This window comes from Cervus canadensis, chromosome 3 (genome assembly GCF_019320065.1).
Source record: "Cervus canadensis isolate Bull #8, Minnesota chromosome 3, ASM1932006v1, whole genome shotgun sequence".
Lineage (NCBI taxonomy): Eukaryota > Metazoa > Chordata > Mammalia > Artiodactyla > Cervidae > Cervus > Cervus canadensis.
Window position 1 is genome coordinate 23,553,529 of NC_057388.1, and position 24,771 is coordinate 23,578,299.

The window sequence follows — 24,771 nt, forward strand, 5'->3', positions numbered from 1 at the left end:
AAGAGTTGCGCTGCTGAAAGTTCAAACAATAAGTGGATAGAGATGAATCCATTTGCTTTGTTGACATGAAGATCAGGCATGACCTTAACTTGCATGTTCTATGTAATAGAGGGGTCAGAAATAAGATTAGATTACTTGGTGGAAGGAAAGATAGATCAGAAAATAGAAACAACCAATGTAGATGCCTTTTTCTTAGGTCTCCACTGTAACTATCAGCTTATGAAAAGCTTTCTTTGCTACCAGTGCAGGCAAGCCACAACATTGTCAAGCTCAGGTTTTGACTTTTATTAAAATATCATTTTACCATCATAAGAATATTCAAGCACATTAAGAATCTAAATGATAATGTACAGAATTCATGTACCCACCCATTTAGTTTTAGTCCTTTAACCAGAAGTTTTTCTTCATGACTTTTGACCTCTTAGAGGTAATATATTATAACTCGGATTGAATAAGTTTTAATGCTTTCTTCATGTTTTCTATCACTGTAATAAAGTAAATATACATTATTAGTAAATGAGAGTATAAAATTTTATAATTAACCCTGAATCTAAAATCAACCTGTTTAACAACTATAAAGATATGGGGATATTTTTGCAATATTAAAAACTATTATATAAAAGTGTACACATAAATTTAGGGATTAGACCTTTAAGAGCTGATTAATTAATTTTACGTTAAAGAATTTTATCAGAGGGATTTGAGGGGGTATCTGTTTTGGTAACTGATTATTTTGTGTTAGTTTCATTGGATATGACAGGCATAACTACCTTGTTAAGCATAGCTGATAGTGAATGTTTTTAAGAATGAAAGTCCCAAGTCAGACTGTATCTCCTTGCTTATAGTCATTAACGGAAGAGGAAGAGATTTAATTGTTAATCACTTTGAGGAAACCACATATGATCTTTGATATGAGAAGAATGGACAGGTTTTCTTAAAGTGTAATTTTCATGTGTACTCTATCCTGTTTGATGGTCTTAACATTTAGTGATCACAAGGACTCTGTTGAAAAAAAGAGATTTCAAGTTGTCCCAGAAATTCTGATGTCAATTGGAGCTAAGAGTTTGCATTTTAACCACAACCACCACTGCCAATCCCAGGAACTGTGATGGGTGGGAAGCACTGTTTGAGGGAAAGTGCAGATGGAGGGCATCACTCACCCTTATAACAGTCAAGTGTTGCGAGCATCACTGTTTAAGATAATTTGAGAATACTTACGTAGTGGTAAATCCTGAGGTTCGTATGTATATAATCTGTTCGAGTATCTTCCGGTTATATCAGCTCTGACCGTTAAAGAAGGATCTGCCCACAAAATATAAGTTACTTACATACTTTTTAAAATTTCTGAAAATCATTCATGCCTCTAGCTCTGAAACAAACATTAAGCATATTTACAAGCTAAATCAGTTTTCATACACGTTAATTCATGATGAGTTAATCAGAATTTCCATTTCAGTGTGCTACAGCTCTCTGTCAACATAGTTTAGAGAACTGTATTGAAAGTATTTTGGGGATTGATTTAATAGCATGAGTTAATTTAAAAATAAAACTTTAATATTTATAAGTGGCAAATATAGATATAATGAGTTTGATTGTTGAACTAACAAGAGCTGTTGTTGTACTGGGTTACTAATGACTCCCCTTTAAAAGGAATAGTACTTGAGCTAACATTTGAAAGTAAATAAAAGCAAGAAGGCTACTGATTTTGTAAATCTGATGGGAAGAGATTACACAATTACCCACAAACATGATTCTAGGTACATATTGTCCATCAGGCGATAAATTCTTATCTGTGGTCTCATGCTAGCAAAAGAAGAAAAAAAATGTTATTGGATTGTTTTTAACAGTTGATTTAAAAATAGTCTATGTAAACAGGTTTTCAGTAAATTGTATATTTTAGCCTCTTACAATTCTATGTAACATTCTATGTCCACTAATACTGTATAGCTCTTTTTGCCTTTAAATAAAGACTAAAAGAGATTAAACTTTTCCATTGAATTGAAATATTAAAAAAAAATTGTAGAGATCATGTACCATGAGATTCAGCATGATGAAATTATTCTGAGCCATTTCTTGTATTTCTTTATTTTGGGCAAACACTTTTTTTAGTGCTGTGGGGGAAGATATAATGCCAGTTAGTTTCAAGGATCAAGATTATTTTAAAATAATGTAGCAAAATAAAGCTAGTAGTTTGCATTTGTTTGCTTCTATAACTTGGATGTTAATAGTTGATTGGCCCATTGCTACTCTGTCTCTCATTGGAAAACAGTGAGGGACACAGTCTATCCAAGGTGGGGGGGGGGACATCAAGGGATAATCACATTGAAATCACCAGTTTTATAATGTTACTTAATTCATTGACTCGTTGGTTAAAGCATCATCTTTTCAGCCAGTTTCCCCACCTTTTTTGGGGGCAGGGGAGGCAGAGGGATATAAAATCCTGAAGGACACATCATATAAATATATTCAGTGGATTGCTAACAATCGTTGTAGTCAGTAAGCCCCTTAGTAAAATGGTGGTACTCTATCAGTTGTCTTTTTTTTTTTTTTTAAATTTCGAGTGCCTTCTTAATTTGTAGCTAGGTCACTTTCTTACTTCATACTGAAAACACAATACAATCTTAAAAGCATAAATTACCTTGGCAGTATTGACAGTCCTCCAAGTGATGAATAACCATCAGTGGCTTGTTACTAAACAGAGAGAGAGTGAAATTGAGCCAAGTGATTCATTCGAGTTGAACTGTACAGGGAAATTAGATTTAAAGTTTTCATACTTTGTGTAAGACATTAAAATTCTCAGGTTGACAGATCACAGCACTGAAATCTATGGTAGTGTTATTCATAAAATGACCCCAGAACTGAAGCATCAGCCTCACCAGAAATGTAGCTCATTAGAAATGTAAATTTTCTAGCTCTCTCTGGGTCCACTCAATCAGAATCTCTGGGGGTGAGGTCCAGGAATCATAGCTTAACAAGTTGACCAGGTCATTCTTACATATACCGTAGTATAGTTAGAAAGATAGAGCCAATTCTGTCTCCAAAGTTGAAAGGATATAACAAGACATTCATTTCCAGTGAACATGTGGTATAAAATTTTAGGACAATAAAGTTTTTACTTATTTTCTGTTTTTAGTTTTTGCAAAAAGGCTATTTGGTTATTTTTTACCAACTTTCACTCTTGTCATAATTCTATAAGAATCTCAGAGTTCCCTTCCTATATATTTTGCAGTGTCAGTTTGATTTTAACTCTTGGAAAAAAAATTCTTTATGGTAGTTAATTGACTACTGTTTAGAATTATAAAAAAGTTACAATGTTGATTATAGTAAAGGATAAATGAATTATGATTTGTATACATAAGATATTTTTTAATGTTTAATTTTGAGAGGATGTTGGGTCCAAAAAGAGATGAATGTAAAAATATAAATCATAAATCTTTAAAAGAACAGAGATAATTATATGAAATACACCCCAAAGAAAATATGAAACTTTGAGTTGTTCATAATTTCATTTAATTCTCAAACTTAGATTTCACATTAATTTTAGGTAAAAGAAATCCTACAACTTTTAAAATTTATAACATAGAAAGCTAACATTTACCAACTTCACATTTCCTTTTTTTTTTTTTCCTTTTTCACTTTGGTGATACTCAAGCCTAAAGAAATACAAAGGTGAGGCAAGAGCAGCACTGAGGGCAAAAAATTAAGTTTGTTTCTGCATCCTAGACATCCCTCATGCCTCACCGTAATATCAGCCCTTCCATACTCCAAGAATTTAAAGAAATAAAATTTTGCAGTAGTATCTTCTAGTACCTTAATGGTTTCATCCTTATAATTAATCTTTGTAGTTTATTTTGGTGTAAAATGTGAGGTATGGATCCAAGTTTATTTTCCCACATGACTCAAATTCTAACAGTAATTATTTTATATACTCTGTGTCCCCTATTCCTGATTTAAAATGCTACATTATTACGAACACAGTTTCTGTTGTATCTGGTTTTATTTCTGTTCTTTCCATTCTGTTCAGTTCATTTACCGGTAACATATTGTTTTATTGTGGTTTGGTAAAATGTTACATATTGATTAAAGGCTAGTCCCCACTGGTTTCTTTTTCAGAATGTTCCTAACTATTTGTGTCTATGTTCCCATTTCAATTTTAGAATTATTTTTTAAACAAAAATTATACTAATATATTGTGATTGTCTTTAAAAAATTTGAAGTATGAAGAGAATTGACATTTTTACAATGTTGAGTCTTCCTATATAAGAACACAAAACTCTTATCATAGGTTTGTCATTTTCTCAGTAGTACATTTAGTTCATAATAGATTTCATGCATTTTCTGTCATTTATCCTGAGTAATTTTGTCTTTTTTTGCTGCTGTTTAACCATTTTAATTTTATGTGCGTGTGTGCTAAGTCACTTTAGTTGTGTCTGACTCTGCCACCCGATGAACTGCAGCCCACCAGGCTCCTCTGTCCATGAGATTTACCAGGCCAGAATACTGGAGTGGGTTGCCATGCCCTCCTCCAGAGGATCTTCCTGACCCAGGGATCATACCCATGTCTCTTACGTCTCCTGAATTGGCAGGCAGGTTCTTTATCACTGGCACCACCTGGGAAGTCCTTTAATTTTGTTTATATATATATATATGCCATTGATTTCTGGGTATTAATTTAGTCTCATCTAATTTAACTTAATTTTCATACTTCTGAATACTTAGAGTTGATTCTCAAGTTTTTCATGTACCCAGTCAACATCTGCAAATGAAGATACTTTCACACTCTCCTTTTTAACTTTTTCTCATCTAATTGCATTGATTGGTGTCTCGAGAACAATGTTAATAATTGTGGTGATTAAAGAATCCCATCAGTGGGATACTTTAATTGACTTTCCCAGTAAGCATGATACTGGGTGTTTAGGTTTTTTTTTGTTGTTGTTGTTTTTACTGGGATGGCTATTTCTTTGTTAGGACAAATAAAAATAAATTGATATTGTTAAATAAAAGTTTAAAAAACTCCAGTATAGATTTGGCATTATTGTAAATGCCTCTTCACCATTTATGTTGATAGGAGACACTTGTATGATTTGTGTCCTTATGAATATTAGATTATTTTAATAGATTTCTTAATCTTGAATTTTTTGGCATTCCCAAACTGAATTTCACTTTATCAGAGTATATTTTTTAAGTGTTCTGCTGGCTGCTCTTTGCTCATATGTTGTTTGCTTTTTGCATTTCTCTTTGATAATAAGATTATCCTGTAAACTTTTCTGTGTTTTTTTGGTAATGTTTGTCCAGTGTTGAGAGTGTGTTACTCAATTATTTGGAATCTTTCCTTTTTCTTTGAAGAGTTGAATTGAACACTCATTTGATATTTGATAAATATTTGGGGTGTTTTTAAAAATGTAAGTTTCTCAGCTCTATCGCCTCAAAGTCAGTAGATCTTGAAGGACAAAAATCATGTCACTCTTGGTCATTGAGTACATAACAGTGCCTAGCACATAGCAGTGGGTACTCAGTAAGTACTGGACTGACTGACCATGAATGTGGATTTTAAAGAAGGCTCTCTGAATTGTTCTGATAATCAGAAAGCCTTGAGAAGCACTTTTCTAAACCAGGTTCCTGTTTAAGCTTGTATAATGCCCAGTGTGTAAAGCTGTTTTATTTATGCAGCTAATATTCAAAAGTTTACTTGGTGCATGTTAACTAGACTTATTGCTGTACCATTTTGCAATATATACAAATATCCAATCATTATTTTGTATGTCTGACACTAATATAATGTTAAGTCAGTTATTCCTCAGTATAAAAGCTTGCCTGGGTTATTAAAGAATTAATACAAGGATATTTAGAAATTTTGCTTATAAAAAATTCTAATAGCAACTCTTAGTTTAAACAGCAGTCAGTATCAGAGCAAATTGTTACTGTGTCCTTTCAAAAGCGAACATGCTAGTTTTTTTGGCTCAGCGATGAGGTATGTGTATCATCCGTCAAAGTTGAATGAGAGGTATTTTACCTTTTTTGGGTATGAAAGAGACCTTCCTCATAAGTCTGCACCCAAGTGATGTCATCTCCCCATCCTAAAACAGAAGAGGGAAATCAGTGTATCAACTCAAGACCCTTGAAGAGTTCTGAAATGCATGTAGAGGATACATGACTGCAACTGGATAGGAAGAGGTTGTGCCCTTTTAGATGATAGTGCTGAGGTTTTGCAACTGGTTTCACATCTCAACTGCCCATGGCCGTGAACCCAGTAAGTGTTCAATAGATGCTATTATGGTTAGTGGTGACTGGTAAGACATCTTTGGACCATGCAAAAACTCTGGCTTTCAGGTTGTACAGGAGAAGACTAGTTGATCTGCATGCTTTGTAAGTGCTAGTGCTAAGTTGCTTTGGTCATGTCTGACTCTTTGTGACCTGTGGACTGTAGCCTGCCAGGCTCCTCTGTCCATGGGTTTCTCCAGGCAAGAATACTGGAATGGTTTGCCGTTTCCTCCTCCAGGGGATCTTCCTGACCCAGGGATTGAACCCAATGTCTCTTGCATCTCCTGCATTGGCAGTGGGTTCTTTTCCACTAGCGCCACCTGGGAATCCCACGCATACTTTGTCAATCTATTAGGAATATGTTGGACTGTACTGTCTAGTATCCTTGAAGCTTGAGTACTGAGAGATGTTGAAGCCTTTAAAATCAGAATACATCATGAAAAAAACAGAATTTCAAGTTTTGCTTTTGAGTTTTAACAGGTAAAAAATTCTGCTGTGGAAATTTCATGGTTGAGAGATAAACCAGTAAAACACAGTTGTTTTGGAAGCATCCAAAAAAGAGTGGAGGAGAGGGAAACAGAACCCAAGGAGTAGAGAGAGAACCTACTGGTCCTTAAGGAGGTGATGTGAGGAGTTGGGGATGTATACTGGTGACTGAAGAATGACTGTTGAGAATGCACAAAGTATTTCAAAGTATTTTCTGGAAATGTCTCAGTCTACAGATGGAAAAGATTGAATTAATTTGAAAATAGAAATATTTGCAGCCTAGTTTGTACTCAGATTTTTTTGTATGCTGGAGTTTCTTGTTTTGATACCATGGCTTAGAAGATGGCCAGGACTTATGAAGCAGAATTATGAAGCGAGATAAATATGATTGCATGATTTTTGTCAGGTTTTAGTTTGTTTGTTAATAGAGCCTATTAAATATAATTAATAACAATACATCTATGGAAAGTAGATACTTTTTTTGGTCTGTTTACATAGTGTGCAACCATTACCACAATAATTAAGAGAACATTTTTATCACCTGAAAAAAGAAACCCTTTCCCACTCAGTTATCACCACCTAATCCTTTCATTTCCTCAACCCTAAGAAACACTGACTCCACTTTCTGTCTGTAGGTTCCCTTATTCCAGATGTTTTGTGCCTTTGGAATCACATAGGATGTGATGCATTTTATGGCTGGATGCTTTCATTCGGTACGATGTTTTCAAGGTTCATCCGTGTCATTGCGTGTATTAGGACTTCATTCTTGGGCCATTCCATTGTAACACTATACCACATTTTGTTTATCCAGTTATCATTTGATGAACATTTGGGTTGTTTCTAGTTTCTGGATTTTATGAATACTGCTGCTGTGAACACATGGGTGCAAAACTTTTGGGCGAACATATGTTTTCATTTTCCCTGCGTATATCCCTAGAGGTGGGATTGCTGGACCAAATGCTAACTGTACCTTTAACATTCTGGGGGCACTAGGAAACTTTTCCCAAAGTGATTGCATTATTTTACTGCCTTACCAGAAATGTTGTTGGTTTTTTTTTTGCCTGATTTTAGAAGCTGGGCATTGGAAGACCAACTTATGCTAGCTTAGTAACTCCCCCCCTTAGCAGGAATCGTTCCTGTCTATAGTAATCCTGAACGATTTTCTTCACTTGAGCATATGTAGTAACTTTATGCTACATTTAGCATTCGGTAAAAGTTCCTTTGGAAATAGCCAGTGAGACTAGGCTCCTACTTAATTTCCCTATTCTGTTGCAAATACCATTCAAAGCCAGAATGTCAGCAATGGGAAGAATCACTGTTCTCTGCCCTTGGCGAACTTAGTTCTGCAAACATTAAAGGAACATCTGCTATATGCCTTGCTCCAATTGGCACTGGGTGTACAAAGGTGGAGGAGTATAGTCCCTGCTCTCAAACAGTTCGTTCATAGCTTGGCAAGATAGTCATATTGTATTATAATTGTTTTTATACACTTTACCTCATAATCACAATAGGCCAAAGGTGGTACAGAATTTAAACTGTCTTCAGGGTCTCTGTTCATTGTTGTTGTTTAGTCACTCAATCGTGTCCAACTCTTTGTAACCCCATGGACAGCAGCATGCCAGGCTTCCCTGTCCTTCACCATCTCCTGGAGTTTGTGCAAATTCATGTCCATTGAGTTGATGTTGCCATCCCACCATCTCATCCTCTGTTGCCCTCTTCTCCTCATGCCCTCAATTTTTCCCAGCATCAGGGTCTTTACCAATGAGTCAGCTGTTTGCATCGGGTAGGCAAAGTATTAGAGCTTCAGCTTCGGCATCAGTCCTTCCCATGAATATTCAGGTCTGATTTCCCTTAGAATTGACGGGTCTGATCTACTTGCAGTTCAAGGGACTCTCGAGCATCTTCTCCAATACCAGAGTTAGAAAGCATTGTTTCTTTGGCACTCAGCCTTCTTTATGGTCCAACTCTCCCATCCATACATGACTACGGGAAAAACCATAACTTTAACCTGATGGACCTTTGTCAGCAAAGTGGTATCTCTGCTTTTTAATATCCTGTCTAGGTTTGTCATAGCTTTTCTTCCAAGGAGCAAGTGTCTTTTAATTTCATGGTGCAGTCACCATCCATGGTGATTTTCGAGTCCAAGGAAATAAAATATGTCACTGTTTCCACTTTTCCTCCTTCTATTTGCCATGAAGTGATGGGACTGGATGCCATGATCTTAGTTCATAATTCAGTACTGGCTATGTTTACTTGTCATCTGAGATTTCGTTCATCTTCAATATGTGTTTATTGAATACTTACTGTATGCCAGGTGCTGGTTGCAGAGCAGTTCTTTTAATTCCAAAGAAAGTTAAGGTTTTGGGGTTCATTTTTATATTAAACTATTTCTTAACTTTTTCCAATTAATATTCCCTCTTCTCCCTAACAATGTCTCTGTTTAACTGGTGCTGCTCCCCACTCCAAGCAGCTCCATGTGCTACTTGATGATACACGTGGTGTTTTAATTCAGCCCTTGAGGGTCTTTAAGGGCAGTGACTAGTTTGGTCTTTGGCAATTGAAGGCTACTGAGTTCATTGTTTTATGACTATTGTATGTGTATATATAGAGATCATATGATAAATTACACTTAGGAAAATATTTCCCTCTTTTATTTATTTTGCAAAAGCTTACTGATTTTTTTAGACTTTCTGTGCTTTTAAACTGAGGTAGAATTAATTATTTTGGCTAAATATTGGTGAGCAGTTGGCTGGTATCCAGTACATTTATTAAGGGATAAATTAACTTGGAAAGAAAGTCAATATTTTCAAATTTGAAATTATGCTATAGTTTATCTCTATTTGTTTATCACTTAGTTCACATTGCCTTTCCAAGTAGTGGTCAAGTGTTTTTTTGGGTTGTGCTACTAATTTAGAATTAGCTATGTGCAGATGAATGATTTTCTTTACATTTCTGATAGCTGAAAATGTAGACATCAATTTTGAGAATCTTGTTTATATTTCTTTACAGGTGAAGATATATTTGTTTCTTAGGCCGAAGTAAAGCAGTTGGTGCAAAATAGATGTTTTCTAAATAGTGAAGCCCATGGCAAATTTAGATCATGTTGTCTAAAAATACTATAGCGGTTACCTGGAGTCAGCATAGCAAACACTTGGTTAACCAGAATTCTTGGAGGATGGAGATAAAATAATTTTTGAGGAATCCCAGTATAAAATCATTCCAAATTATTTTCTTCCCTGAATAAATATTGGGCAGAGCACTGGAACAGATTCTATGGAAATCCTGATTGCATTTAGGATATCAATATGACATATCAATAGAATTTTCCAGAATTTTCTAGGACTCTGGTTACCAAAGTTATAGGCAATCAAACTAGTTTTGTACTATTTCTATAGAAGATGCAGCAATTTTTTTTTTCTTTTGATTTGGCTCACTCTTTAAAATTAACTGATGCTTTCTGGGATTCTTCTCCCCCTGTTTTCAAGTGACAAACAACAAAAAATTCCAGTTAATTGAGTCGGTTTTATACCTAGACTGTGAGCAAGAGATGAAGAATTTTAAAACAATCCAAATGATTGAGTTTAGAGAATAAAATGAAATTCCAGTACCTCTTGAAAGTGTCTGAGGAGGTCTCTTTTCCTTTTTGATAGCAATGGCAAGGTTGGAGGAAACTGTGATGAATAAGAGGCAGAGGACCAGAGCTGAGTGTGACATCATGTCTTCTCAAGAATCCTTCAGAACTGGATGGTAAAAAATGTCAGAACCTAGTAGGTTACCTCAGGCTGTCATCAAGACATTTGTTAAGAGTTAGACCAAACTTAGGCTGACAGGTTGCTTTGCTTATGTGAGTTGACATGGTACAACCATCTAGAACTTTCACATTTTATTTTTAAATTATTGTAAAAATACAATCAATTCAATAAAAGTCTACTTGATGAAAAGCCACAGTGTTTGGGCTTCCTGGGGGCAGTACAATGAGGTTGACACCCAAATAGGCACCCAAAGCCTATTTCTGACAGCATTTGAGTGCTTACAGCGCTGCTTTAAATCTCAGATAAAATCATGTTGATTAAAGGGCTTGCCCCTGCTGAATGCAGTGGGAAGGTGACAAGTGTCATGCATAAATAATCTTTGCCTTTTGATTAAAACACCATTTTAACTTTGTGCCAAGACAGGAAGATGAGGCATGAACAATTAGTGCTTAAAATGAAAATGAGAGGAAAAATGGAATATGGAGGTTCTTGTTTTTCAGTCCCTTGATAGTCATTTATCTTAATCCTCCCATCCTTTACTCAGCATTTTGCTCTTCACTGTGCAACCCTGCCCTATTTAAACATCAGGCCTCTCATTTTAGTATCTTTCTCTTGCCAGTGGTGCATTTGGTTCTCTCCTGGATTGAAAACGGTTGCTTTGGTTCTATTTAAATTATTTTCTTTCCTAATCTGGAAAGGACTCACTAGTAAATTTCTTTGTATTGAGAAACCCTGTTAAACAATAATCATGTTGCAGTTTAAGTTCTTATAACTTGGTAATACTGTAAAACATGTCCAAATGCCATCTTTTACCTTATGGATGCCATCTTGTACTGTGAAGATTGGAACAAAGAAAGGGTAGATTTCAGTAGGGATAAAGACTGTTGAATCTGGAGCACAGAGTCCAATGTGGGGAGGGCAGGCTTTGTTGGGGTGAGGTTGCTGTAGAGAAATGGAAGCAACCATCTAAGGCAGGGTCTTAACTTGGGTCCAAGGAGCTTTTGGATGATCTGTGATTGGGCTCCTGAAGTCTCAAAAATCTCTGAATTTGTCTGTAAAATTTTATGAGCCTTTGTTCTCTTTTCTGGGGAAGAGAGCCCCCAGTTGCCTTAAGATTCTTCCAGGTATCTTTAGAAGCAAGGAGTTAAGAAGCAGTTAATCTGGAGAAAGCATGAGAAAAAATTCTTTATGATACAGAAAGAAATAAGTAGGTAGAATCACTATCAAAAGGTTATAACTTCACTTTTTTCTTAGTTTAAAGCTGCTAAATTTAAATAGGAACTGATTTTTTTCAGATTTCAAGTTATTAGGTATGATTGTCAGACTGTTCTACTTAAATCAAAATATTTGTTTTCTGTTTGACATTGATAAATTGTAAAAGAGGTACTAAATATATTCTATAATGAAGACAGTCAATTTATATATTAATGTTTTGGGTGAGTAGTAATTTCCCTGGTGAATAGAACATGAATGACTTACAATCCTCCAGTATCAGATGCCTGGGTTAATCTAATTGGGGGACACAGATATGGTTATGTTATGGTCATGTGCTGGGAACAGCTTGCACTGCACTCGGAGGCCAATAACCACATGTCTACAATTAGGTGTTATAAACACTGGCAGCATTTTCTGACAGTACTTTACTTTTCAAAAGTAATTTAACATATGTCATTTACTTAAATATTTAAAAATTCTCCATAAAAGAAAAGAGGGAGTGAAATTTTACATTCTTTTCACAGGATATTAAAATTAACTCCCTATGCTAAACAGTAGAACCTTGTTGTTTATCCATCCTATATATAAGTTTGCATCTATTAACCCCAAACTTTCACTCCATCCCTCTGTTCTCTTTCCTGGGGAAGAGAGCCCCTTAGAGAATATTTAAAATAAAAATGTATATATATGTATATACATATATATATTCTTTATATTCCTTACATAAATATCCTTTATGACTGAATCACTTTGTTATATAGCAGAAACTTGCATACTGTAAATCAACTATACTTCAATAAGATAATTTAAAAAAGAAAACAGAGAGGAACAATTGTTACTTGCAGCATAATTTTTAAAGGGTTGCTTTGATCAATGTTATTATAGTTACAGTGTTATTATAGTAACATTAATACAAGTAGAGAATAAAAGTATGAAGCCAACAAAGAAAATCTAATTTATTAAATGAAGAAAAATTTCATTGAACTTCCCTCTGACTTACTGAAGGCCTCAGTGTTATACAGTGAGAAGTTGATCTTTTAAATATAACTGAGCTTGACCACTGATTAAATAGTCTGCAAATTTTGCTTGCTTACCTGAAATAGTGCTCTTGCTGGAAGTGTGTTCTGGATGTTTCTGGTTAAAAATGGGTGTGGATTTATAGACAGACACACACCTGATCTAGAGCCCCACCTGCCTTGAAACAAGAGCACAGTCCACTGCAAACTTATAAAAATGGGCCTGTCTGAAAAATCTGTGCTGTTCTCCAGTCCTCATGCTCTCACACTGAGAAAGAAAGTGTCATCTTTCTTTCTCTAAGTTCAGATTGAGTGTCCTGATAGAATGAGGCCAAATACCACCTTTGTACTTTTTTTTTCCATCCACCTTTTACTTCCCAGGGTAATTTAATGTTTGGCTGGAGTTCAACACCAGGAAAAGGTTGGGGGGGTGGGGAGGGTGGCAGGCGGGGAGGAACTGGTATGAATGTTGGAACTGTGTGTGCACTATTGTTCTCGATGAAAGGTCAGTGAGGCTTGAGATTAGATATAAAACAAAGAGGAATTCCTAAGGCTTACTCTCTTTACAGAACTAGAATTAATAGCTGAAGAGAGCAAATCCCCCCTTCTTTTCTGAGAAAGAGGAAAAGAGAAATATGCTGTTTTAAAATTTAACATTTTAATAGTTTGACTCTGTATAAAATCCCTTACCTTACCGTGCCAAGAAAAAAAAAAAGGAAAGCAGGTAATTAGACACTGTATTTATCTAATAGTTGAAAAGAATTTTTTATAGTTAATCTATGATTATGGAAAAGCATTTTTGAAGTATGGAGTTGTGTCAAAAAGAAAGTAAGGTTCTCTTGCCCTTCCCCAGTACTGCCTGTCTTTTTCTGTTCACCCCCTCCCCAACAGACACACGTCTACCTACCCCACCCACCATGTTCTACTTTATGGACTTAATTATTGTTAAAGTGATCTAGGGCAGAGTCTTCAAACCTGGCCTGTCTTTTTGTGCAGACCAAGAGCTAAGAGTGGTTTTTACATTTTAAAATGTTTTTGGGTGAAAAATCAGAAGAATCATAATTTGTGACATGTGAAAATTGTATGAAATTCAAATGACAGTGTCTATAAATGGAAATGACTGGATGAAGCACAACCATGCCCATTGCCTTCCTATTGTCTCGGGTTACTTTTGCATTCTAATGAAGAAGTGCGGTGCTGAAACAGGGACTGTATGACCCGTGAAGTCTTAAAATATTTACTCTCAGGTCTTTTGTAGAAAAAGTTGGCTGATCTTTAGTCTAGGTGGTTGATCAACAAAGTTTTGTCTTCCTTCCTCCCTCCCTGTCTTTCTCTCTCTTTTTTTTTATTCATTATATTAATAAATGTACTGCTAAAAAGTGGAGGTGGTGGTTATCTTCTGACATTAAAGAGTATCCTTCTAGTATTTTAACTTTGGATATAGTACCGGCTTGATTTTATCATGTTAAGAAAGTAGCCATTGTTCCTACATCATGTCTCTTCAAGGCAGGAATGTTCAGTTTTGTTCTATGAAGACGTATGTATATGAGATAGTAAATTTATATGGTAAATGTATTCCTTTTGTATAGTAAGTTTATAGTTTTCCTGCTAAATTTTCCTTGTGATCCTAAGAGAAACCCCACGTAGCCCGGTTTTATTATTCTTTTAGTATACTTCTGATTCCTGTATTTGTTTAATTGTACTTTCTTTCTTTTATAGAATCCTCAAAGGGAACCTTCCTTGGAACATGCTGCTGAAATAGAATCCTTCCTGCTGAAGATTCAGAAACTGGAGGTGTAGTGTTCATTTTACATCCAGTACTTACAAGCAGAGAAACAACTGGGCAGTCATCCTTAAGGTTTCCTCTTAGAATGGGAGAGCTTTCACCTTGTTCTTGACTGGTAGTGGTTTATCGAAAAATCTTAGAACATTCTGAGGACATCCCCGTTAAATGCCTCAGAGATTATCTGTTTTAATAGATAGAATAAGAAAGTCAGCTACTTGAGGAGTAATGAAATGAGGTCCCAAGGTGTCTGAGCTGATCAGTGTCATTTTTTCTTTCCTACTAGTGTGACCATGTAGTATATCTTGTAAACTAGGACAACGTTGAGAGTAAAAGGAGGTAATAAAGGTCACTGGAATTAGGTAATTTTAGATGATATTTTGAAACATACACACGTCAGCCAAAATTGGTTTTATTGTACAGTAGATCACAAATAGTTCTATTGAAGATTTTTCTCTGAAGTAAAAATACTTAAAATATATGTACATTGTAGCAAAAATTTAAAAAATTCTTTAATAAACATTGATCAGTTTCTTAAGTATGCTTGTCTCATATACCAGGTGGTTGGTGTTTTTCTGAAGGTTTTCCTGGTATTATTGGTCTTTATTTTTCAGTGTGATCTTATAGTTTTTTCATAAAATTGCCTGCAATCATCTTCAAAGTTGCCCGTATGATTAGTATATTTAGGATTGTCATCAGCTTCAACTGCTACTTCTCTGTAGATCATACTTTTTTTAAGAAAATAATTCTTTCTGTAGTTGCTTGGTTATCTGTTAAATTTGAGAAAATTTACTTCAATGGCACATGATATTTTTAATCTTATAATTTAGTTTTGTTGAAAAATCTCAAATACCTTCTTTTAGTTTTTGTTTCAAGTCATTTCTTCACCGTTTCATTCCATTTGGGAATATTATTTAAATTTATCTAATTAAAAGACTTTTAATCAGTTAAGAGAGTCTACCCTTGTTAATTCTTTTAAGGGCAGTGACCCATATTTTTACAAGATTAATAGGTTACATAAATCATAAATTGAATTTAGGATTAGGAATATCTGTCCATTTTGTGTGTGTGCGCACATGCATTTGTGTGTCTGTGTCTCTGTGTTTCAATTGTCTTTCCCTGAGAATATATAAACAATAAATAGTACAAATACGTTGACAGTCGGAAGTAGATCTCCATTTTCCATCTTCTTAGGGCAATAATTATTATTGGCTTCTTCAGCTTTTTTTTTAGAAATATTTTCTCAACATTCAAGCGTGTCCCCATTCCATGTATTACCTATCTATCATCTTTGTGTATATATACGTATTTTTTATTTTAGAACAAATATTGCCATTCTATCAATATTTCTAATTCTCTCTTTTTCATTTAATAATACTGAATATTGTGCCATATCAGAAGAGGAAGTTTTTAAACCATTCAGTTTCAAAGAGAAAAGAATCTATTGTGGAAAATGTTTATATGTCTTTATGTTCTAAATCCTGTAGAGGCAAATATTTATTTTAAAAATACTGATTTCTTGAACAAAGCACCTTTGCTTTAAAGGAACAGGCATCTCCAGAATTTGTTATTGAGCCATGTTAATTTATGTCAGACATTTAAAAGCATAGTGTGTTTATGAGCTTCTCATGTTTGGTGTCTGCAGATTCTTGTTCTGTCAGGAGCAGTTACATTTCCCAATGCAGTTACATTTCCCAGTTACATTTCCATTAAGTATCTCAAGGCTCTGAACTTTGAGGCTGCTACAATTAAACACTTGATAAACATGCAGTGTTTTCACAGTAAGGCTATAAATGGGATTTATTCTTTAGTACTTGTCCTGTGGGCTACATAAGATTAAAATTACAAAGGTGGCTTTTGCACTACAATTCAGGCCTTCAGTTAGGCTCTTACCTGTAACCTTTGAAGGCAACCTTTTTCCTGCCATCTGTAAAAATGTTCCTCTGCCTACAAAGAGACAACACATTTTTCCTCTGATGGAGGGAGATCTGAGACCTAGACTGGCCACTTGGGTCCCCAGTTTGGAGATCCAGTTTGGAGAGAACCTGTTTTGGAAACTGTGGATGAAGTTAAAGTGGAACGTGCGGAATTGGGAGGCAGCCATGGCACGACTTCAGAGGAATCTAAGAAGAGTTTTCAAATGAATGAAGAACGGATACAGAGAGTGGGCGGAAGAGGAGTGAGTGAGTCACAGACCCAGCAAAGGAGAGAAGTAACAGATGGGTCTGGGGTAGATGGGGGCAGGGCTCTAGGATCATATTAGGAGAGCTGGCTTCATTTGAAAAGCTGGAGAAAGTGCAGATATGACCTTATTATCATGAGATTAGAGGACAAAGGGTCTTAAGACAGCAAATATAATGTTTGTAATAAGATAAATAAGAGTTTCACAGCTTATGGTTTAATCTGTAAAAACTAAATTATATTTATAAGCTGCAGTTGTGAAAGCACCAAGACAAGGAATAAATTAGGTTTCTAGGGGAATTATACATCTTTGAGTATAACTTCACAAGGAATTAATTGAGGCGTGTTCCCTGAAAAGGATACAGCTGATCTTCCCCTTCACACAGCCTGTTCTTGGTCACGGTTCTTAGGGCTAAATATTGTACATATAGATCCACAATGAAAATTAATATTCAAAGACATTTCTTTAAGTCAAGTAAATTGCATATTATAGTTCTTCTAATAGGGACTGATATTTTGTGTGCTTGATGAATAAACACTGGCCTAGCATCCTCAGCCCTGCTAAAGCTCTTCGTTCATCTTTCCTCCGTTTTGTTTCAGATAATACAAGATTTTAAGATGGTAAAGAATCTGCCTGCAATGCAGGAGACCCAGGTTTGATCCCTGGAGAAGGGAATGGCTACCCATTCCAGTATTCTTGCCTGGAGAATTCCATGGACAGAGAAGCCTGGTGGGCTACAGTCCATGGGGTCCCAAAGAGTTGAATGTGACTGAGTGACTAACACACATATCCCTTTTGCAGGATTACTGAACTAAATACTGTTAACTGCTTACTTAAGATTATTTTCTCTAATACAAGTCTCATTTCTGAAAGAAACTTGTTTAGTTCATATATTCCCTTGTCTCTGTGCGGCTATATATTTAGGAGTAGACTTTACAAGTAGCCCCAAAGGGAAATCTTGATTACTCTATTCCTGTGACTTTAAACCATTGGCACTGTCTAGAGACATTTTTCACTGACACAACTAGGGAGGGTGCCTTTTCATACTGTTCATGGGGTTCTCAAGGCAAGACTATTGGAGAAGCAAGAGCACAAGCTGGGATTAAGATTGTGGGAGAAGTATCAGTAACCTCAGACATGCAGACGACACCACCCTGATGGCAGAGAGTGAGGAGGAGCTAATGATGAAAGTGAAAGAGGAGAGTGAAAAAGTTGCTGATTCATATCAATGTATGACAAAAAAATAAATAAAAAAAACAAAAAACAAAAAAAACAACTCAACATTCAAAAAACTAAGATCATGGCGTCTGCTCCCATCACTTCATGGCAAATAGATAGGAAAACAATGGAAACAGTGACAGATTTTATTTTCTTGGGCTCCAAAACCACTGCAGATGGTGACTGCAGCCATGAAATTAGAAGACGCTTCCTCCTTGGAGGAAAAACTATGAGTAACCTAGACAGCATATTAAAAAGCAGAGACATTACTTTGCAGACAAAAGTCCATTTGGTCAGAGCTGTGGTTTTTCCAGTAGTCATGTATGGATGTGAGAGTTGGACCATAAAGAAAGCTGAGTGCTGAAGAATTGATACTTTTGGAATGTGTCTTGGAGAAGAATCTTGAGAGTCCCTTGGACTGAAAGGAGATCCAACCAGTCCATCCTAAAGGAAATCAGTCCTGAATATTCATTGGAAGGACTGATATTGAAACTCCAATACTTTGGCCACCTCATGAGAAGAATTGACTCATTGGAAAAGACCCTTATGCTAGGAAAGATTGAAGGTGGGAGGAGAAGGGAACGACAGAGGATGAGATGGTTGGATGGCATCACTGACTCAATGGACATGAGTTTGTGAGCAAGCTCCGGGAGTTGGTGATGGACAGGGAGGCCTAGCGTGCTGCAGTCCATGGGGTCGCAGAGTCAGACACGACTGAGTGACTGAACTGAGAGAGGGAGCTGCTGGTATCTAGTGAGTAACCGCCAAAGATGATCTGAAATACCCTGTAATGCACACGATGGCTCTCACAGCAAAGACCTATCCAGCCCTAAATGGCAAAAGTGCTGACGTTGAGAACTCCAAGTTTGTTTTAATCCAGTCATGGTGGTCCCATTCTCAACCAGCCTTGGGTTTAGCATAAACTTGTGATATGATTCTGGCCAGAGAACTAGGAGGGGAAGTCTAGGGAAAGTTTTTTTTTTTCTTATTAATGATAATGAATAAATGTAACGAAGATGTCTCCTTTTTTCACTGTATATAGTTACATTTGGATGTAATGCACGGAATGCGGCAGCCAACTTGGTATCATGAGGGTGGTTGAGGAGGACAAAGTGGCTGTGTCTTTAAAGAGCCTGATAGAGGTGGAAAGTGTGTGTGTGTGTGTGTGTGTGTGTGTGTGTGTGTGTGTTTAAACATCATCATCACCATCTTAACCAGTTTGGAGCCATTAAAATTTAGGGCTCATTCTAAATATATATTTATCTTATTGTTTAAAATAGCTGAGTCAGTTTCCTGTTACTTTTAGTCAACAGCATCCTAGCTGATAAAATTATTTAGCATTTATTTGTTTTAGAGTAAAACTTTTGGCCATTTTTGACATTTAGTTGTATTGGTTTAGTTTCTTATGACATTTCTCTTTTGTCATATCTTTCTCATCAGAATTCTTTGTTTTGGGGTATCTGAGAGCAATGGTATGCGGGTGATATTTACTGATCTGGGTAAATCTAGAATGTCTGTTACTCTGAAGGTGATGAGAGCTTGCTTGGATGTTGAGTTATTGGTGGTTCAGTAAATTCTAGATGCAGCTGTTTAGTGTTCTGCTTGTTTAGTGTAGAGGAAAGATTTGGGGCCAGTCTGATCTGTACTGTCTGACTTTATTTTTCTGTCCAGATACTTGTGGGAGTCTTTTGCTTATTCTTAAAATTGAAAAAAAAAAAGAGTATTATAAATTTCTACTCCCTAATTTTGCTGAGGACTCGATAAATTTGTTTAATGTCAATACCTAAGTCTCCATTGAGTTCCTAGAAGTGTTTTCTCTTGCTCTGTGGCTGGGTATTGGTTTTCATTCTGTTTACCTTTTTCTTACTGGAAAACTTGTTTTGCACATATTAAATTTCAGATACTGTTATCCATACGTCCTTGATGATTTTCATCTCTTTAGCCTCTTCCTCGGAGGCCTGAATTTCTCAAGATTGTTTTCTAACTTGTTGATTTGATTCCTATCGTATTCAATTTGTTATTTATTGCTTCTATTACAGTTAAAAAGTTAGCAGTCATACTTTTCAATTATTAACCTCCTTTCTGTTTTCAAAGTGTTCTGTTTACGACTGCAAATCTTGTTGCTGTGTATACAAGCCAAGATGCCTTTGCAGAGGTGTGTCCAGCCAGATACTAAACCCTGGGAATGACTTCACTTTCCTAAGTCAGTGTCTTGCCTAATTTATGCTGTGAGTGCCTTTGTGGCCCCCCACTCTATGAAGACTCCATATTTTATTGCACTTCCTAGAAACCCCAGCAAAGTTGAAATTTGCTCCCACCCACCATCCTGTGACTTAGCCTTATTTTTAGGCCCCACTGCAGAACTGCTGGAGGAGTCCCTTCCCTTTTGCCCCTGAAAGCTTTGCTTTATATGCTTTAGGTTATGGGCATACCAGTCCTTGGTCACTCTGATCCTGCCTGTATTACCTTAGATTCTTTGAATTTTCAGTTTGAGTAAGCATGCCTTTCTATAGTTTGTAACAGAGGTCCTCAACTTCTGAGATCTAATGCCTGATGGTCTGAAGTGGAGCTGGTATAATGAAGATAGAAGTAAGGTGTACAATAAATGTGGACTTCCCAGGTGGTGTTAGTGGTAAAGAACCTGCCTGCCAATGTAGGTAGACATAACAGATGCAGGTTCCATCCCTGTGTTGTGAAGATCCCCTGGAGGAGGGCACAGCAACCCATTCCAGTATTCTAGCCTGGAGAATCCTATGGACACAGGAACCTGGTGGGTTATGGTCCATTGGGTCGCAAAGAGTTGGACATGACTGAAATGACTTAGCATGCATACACAATAAATGTAATGCACTTGAATCATCCTAAGATCATACTCCCTTATGCTGCTCCATGGAAAAATTGTCTTCCATAAAACTGGTCCCTGGTGTCAAAAAGACTAGGGACCGCTGGTTTACAAGGAGGTATAGTTTTTTTCCCTACTCCATTCAAAGGAGAGTTTAGAAGAATGTGGACTAACTAGGTTGCCATCTTGGGCCAAAAACTACTGTTTATTGCATTTAAGTTGAGCCCATGATAGATTCAGTGACTTGCCCAAGCTCACAGTGACAGAGCCTGGTTTCAAACTTAGATCTTTTGAATACAGATTGTGTTTTTCCCACTCGGGGAGGCATCATACATGGAGGTGAAGAGTGGGAGTCCTACCGAGGGAGAGGCTGGTTCTAACAGCTTGGAAGAGGGATCCCATGAGGGGGCAGAATGGGGAACTGGTTTTCCAGTGCTAACGGAGGGAAAGCAAGAACTTGAAAGGGGAATCTTCTTTTTTTGATTTTTAATCATGTATTTTATAATGTGTCCTCTAATATTGTCATCATTTCCTTGAACAGTTGTCATGGTTTAATATATTACTTAGAGGAGTCATTTAAGGATCAGCAATCATGGGCCATTTGTCCTCTCCTGAACAGCCTCTAGTTGTCCTTATGCTCCTAGGGACCTGATGTCTGAGTTCATGTACTTGATTAGTAGCTAAATGAATTATTCATGTAAATAGAAATAATGATAATGTTAATCCTACAGAGTTATGAAAATTAGAGAAAAGATGAAAAGGGACAGAAAAATAGATAGTATCTTTCCAAACATGTGGCTATCAGACTTTCTTATGGTTACTATAAATAAGACAGTATAGAGAGTTGCTTTCTTTTTCTTATTTTTTTAAAATTTATTTCAATTTGGAATATAATTGCTTTATAATGTTGTTAGTTTTTTCCTTTTTTTGGCTATACGACAATGTGAATCTATAAGCTATCTGTATACACAGATGCCCTTCCTCTTGAGCCTCCCTCCCACCCCCACAAGCTCACCTGCCTAGGTCATCCCAGAGCACTGAGCTGAGGTCCCTGTGTTGTATAGCAGCTTCCCACTAGCCGTCTGTTTTATCCATGGCAGTGTATATATGTCAATGAGAGGTGCTTTTTTAGGGGGGGGAGAGGGAAGAAAAAATAAATATTTTAAAGTGATATTGGATGACTTCCCTGTTAGTATTAGTTCCCTTATTATTATAACTATTATTCACATGAGCCCACTAAGCCCAGTAAATAAATAAGAGCATGCTTTACCAATAGGATGAACTGACGTCATGTTTTAGGTATTTTCCAAAAATATACACTTTTGTAAAAGGGAGGCTTCCCTTAAGAAAGGGCCCATTTTGAGGATGTGTGATTCTTAGAGTTTCACATACAATTGTACTTTCATTTTAAACAAGTTTAACTCAGTTTTAGTCATGTTTTTCATGGCCCCACAGATTATTCTAGCAAAACCCGTCTACGGAAAAGGTGAGGTTGTAATCTGAAGAGCCCTGTGAGTTGGGAAGCTTGGGCTGAGCTGAAGGTACTCTCTGATTCCGACGTTAGGTGTCACTACAATCAAAGAAAAACAGAGCATGCAAATGAGCAGTGAAGTGGACCTTGAACTTGCAGGGAGAAAAATACACGTTTACTTTGTGATAGGAAGTGCCTGGACAAGACCCTACACATCCACATTGCCTTGGTGAAAGGGAACATCTTGATACATGTATGGCAACAGCATCCATTTTCCTAAATGTTGATTAGAAACAACAAATAACTACTTGTCATATCTTGCTATTTCTTCCCCTAAAAATGTGAAAACTGATAGAGGCCTCCAAGGGTTTTTAAAGTGAAATGATCCCAAAAGGTTACAAATGAGATTTTCACAGATTAGTTCATGGAGAGTTTAGCTCTGATGAATTTAAGCTTAAACTTTAAATATTTTTAAAATGATAGAATTTACCAGATGTTTCCTAAGTCTATTTGCTTCATAAAAATGTGAAGAACCAACAGATTCAGTGAGTTTAAATTAGAAATTTGTTTCATACTTGGAAAGAAGTGGTTATTGTGTTTCTTCCACATTACTGACATTTGGGTGTGAAGTGTAGTTACCAGGTGTGTTCACATGTGTTAATTTAAACAAAATATATGCAAACAGTTGGAGAGCATGGTGCCCACCTCGTTTGCTTTTATTCTTAGAGTACATAGTGAGCTGTCCATCCTCCCAAAAGATGCGTTAAATGTATTTTCCCATTTATATGAATTGGCACACACTGTTGGAATAGATTTAGAGTATTTAGCAATTGAAACGCCATCAGTTCAGTTCAGTCGCCCAGTCGTGTCCGACTCTTTGCGACCCCATGAACTGCAGCACTCCAGGCCTCCTTGTCTATCACAAACTCCCGGAGTTTATTCAAACTCATGCCCAGCGAGTTGGTGATGCCATCCAGCCATCTCACCCTCTGTCGTCCCTTTCTCCTCCTGCCCCCAATCCCTCCCAGCATCAGGGTCTTTTCCAATGAGTCAACTCTTTGCATGAGGTAGCCAAAGTACTGGAGTTTCAGCTTCAGCATCAGTCCTTCTAATGAACACCCAGGACTTATCTCCTTCAGGGTGGACTGGTTGGATCTCCTTGCAGTCCAAGAGACTCTCAAGAGTCTTCTCCAATACCACAGTTCAAAAGCATCAATTTTTCGGTGCTCAGCTTTCTTCACAGTCCAACTCTCACATCCATACATGACCACTGGAAAAACCATAGCCTTGACCAGACGGACCTTCTGTAGGCACTGATAAATCTAATGTGTATGTATATGTGTATATACACACACAAATAAAATATAATGTGTATATATATATACATATGCTCAAAGCTGATACTCAACTAGTAGGTACTCATATAGTACTTCAGTTGTTAACTTGTTGAAACACCTCTTCCCTGAGCTGATAAATAGGCCTTGTTGTCATTGCTCATTATCAAATCCCCTCCCACACACATATACGTTGGGAAAGAAATGAATGTATGACATAGACTAGTGATTTTAATATTGTGTGGAATCTGATTACTGAAGCTGTTCTTCTGGCACTTGTTTCATTATCTTGATGATTCACAATCAAAGTCACAGCTAAAATAGCCAGTTTCCATTAATCTTTATATTAGCATGACTTAAAACATAATTTCCCATAAAAGGGAGGAGGGACTTCTCTCCATATGTCTCACACTGCCTCTGCCAACATGTTTCAACATTTATGTTCACTGCCAAAATACGGATGTGTCATACAATTTAAAAAGTATGAGCCTCAACTGTGACACCATGACTCTTAGAGTTAATGATTATCATGGTGTTTGGGGACCTTGTCTCACCCATGATGCACACCTTTTGATGTCACAATAAGTGTATTTTTTTCTCTTTATGTGAAATTACTTTTAATCCCGCCATTTAGCATTCTTTACCCACTTTCACTGAAGTGTTTTGCTCTAAATTTCATTGATACATGTATGCTGTTTGTTCCAGGGTCTTGACAATTCCATTTCATAAGGTTGATCCCATTGTACATTTATAAATTTCACAGTGTAAGTTGCTGGTACTCTTGTCATGATGTGAAAGTGCCTTGATGCTAATGGTAATTCAGAGCGTGCTACCAGTAATCTGTTTTAGAGGTCAGAATATGAAAAGTCTCACTGACCAAATTCAGATTCTCAGATTACACGGTTTATTGAATCAACAGAGAGAGAAACAAGGGGAAAGAGTTGGCATAAATTAACATGACGGGCCAAATTTGATAGACAGAGTGCCTGATGAACTATGGACTGAGGTTTGTGACGTTGTACAGGAGACAGGGATTAAGACCATCCCCATGGAAAATTAATGCAAAAAGGCAAAATGGATGTCTGAGGAGGCCTTACAAATAGCTGTGAAAAGAAGAGAAGCGAAAAGCAAAGGAGAAAAGGAAAGATATTAGCATTTGAATGCAGAGTTCCAAAGAATAGCCAGGAGAGATAAGAAAGCCTTCCTCAGCG

At 36.6% G+C, this 24,771-nt stretch overlaps 1 protein-coding gene across 1 annotated transcript; it reads right to left on the reverse strand.

Moving 5' to 3' along the window:
- Positions 1–264: 264 nt before the first annotated feature.
- On the reverse strand, positions 265–12,936 carry AGR3 (anterior gradient 3, protein disulphide isomerase family member). The gene is made up of 8 exons (XM_043462298.1): positions 12,809–12,936; positions 10,356–10,487; positions 6,014–6,077; positions 2,639–2,691; positions 2,035–2,111; positions 1,740–1,803; positions 1,219–1,302; positions 265–485 (listed from the first exon to the last, which is right to left on the reverse strand). The coding sequence occupies exons 2-8, from the start codon at positions 10,462–10,464 to the stop codon at positions 436–438; spliced, it is 501 nt and encodes a 166-aa protein (XP_043318233.1). The 5' UTR covers positions 10,465–10,487; positions 12,809–12,936; the 3' UTR covers positions 265–435.
- Between the last annotated feature and the right edge of the window lie 11,835 nt (positions 12,937–24,771).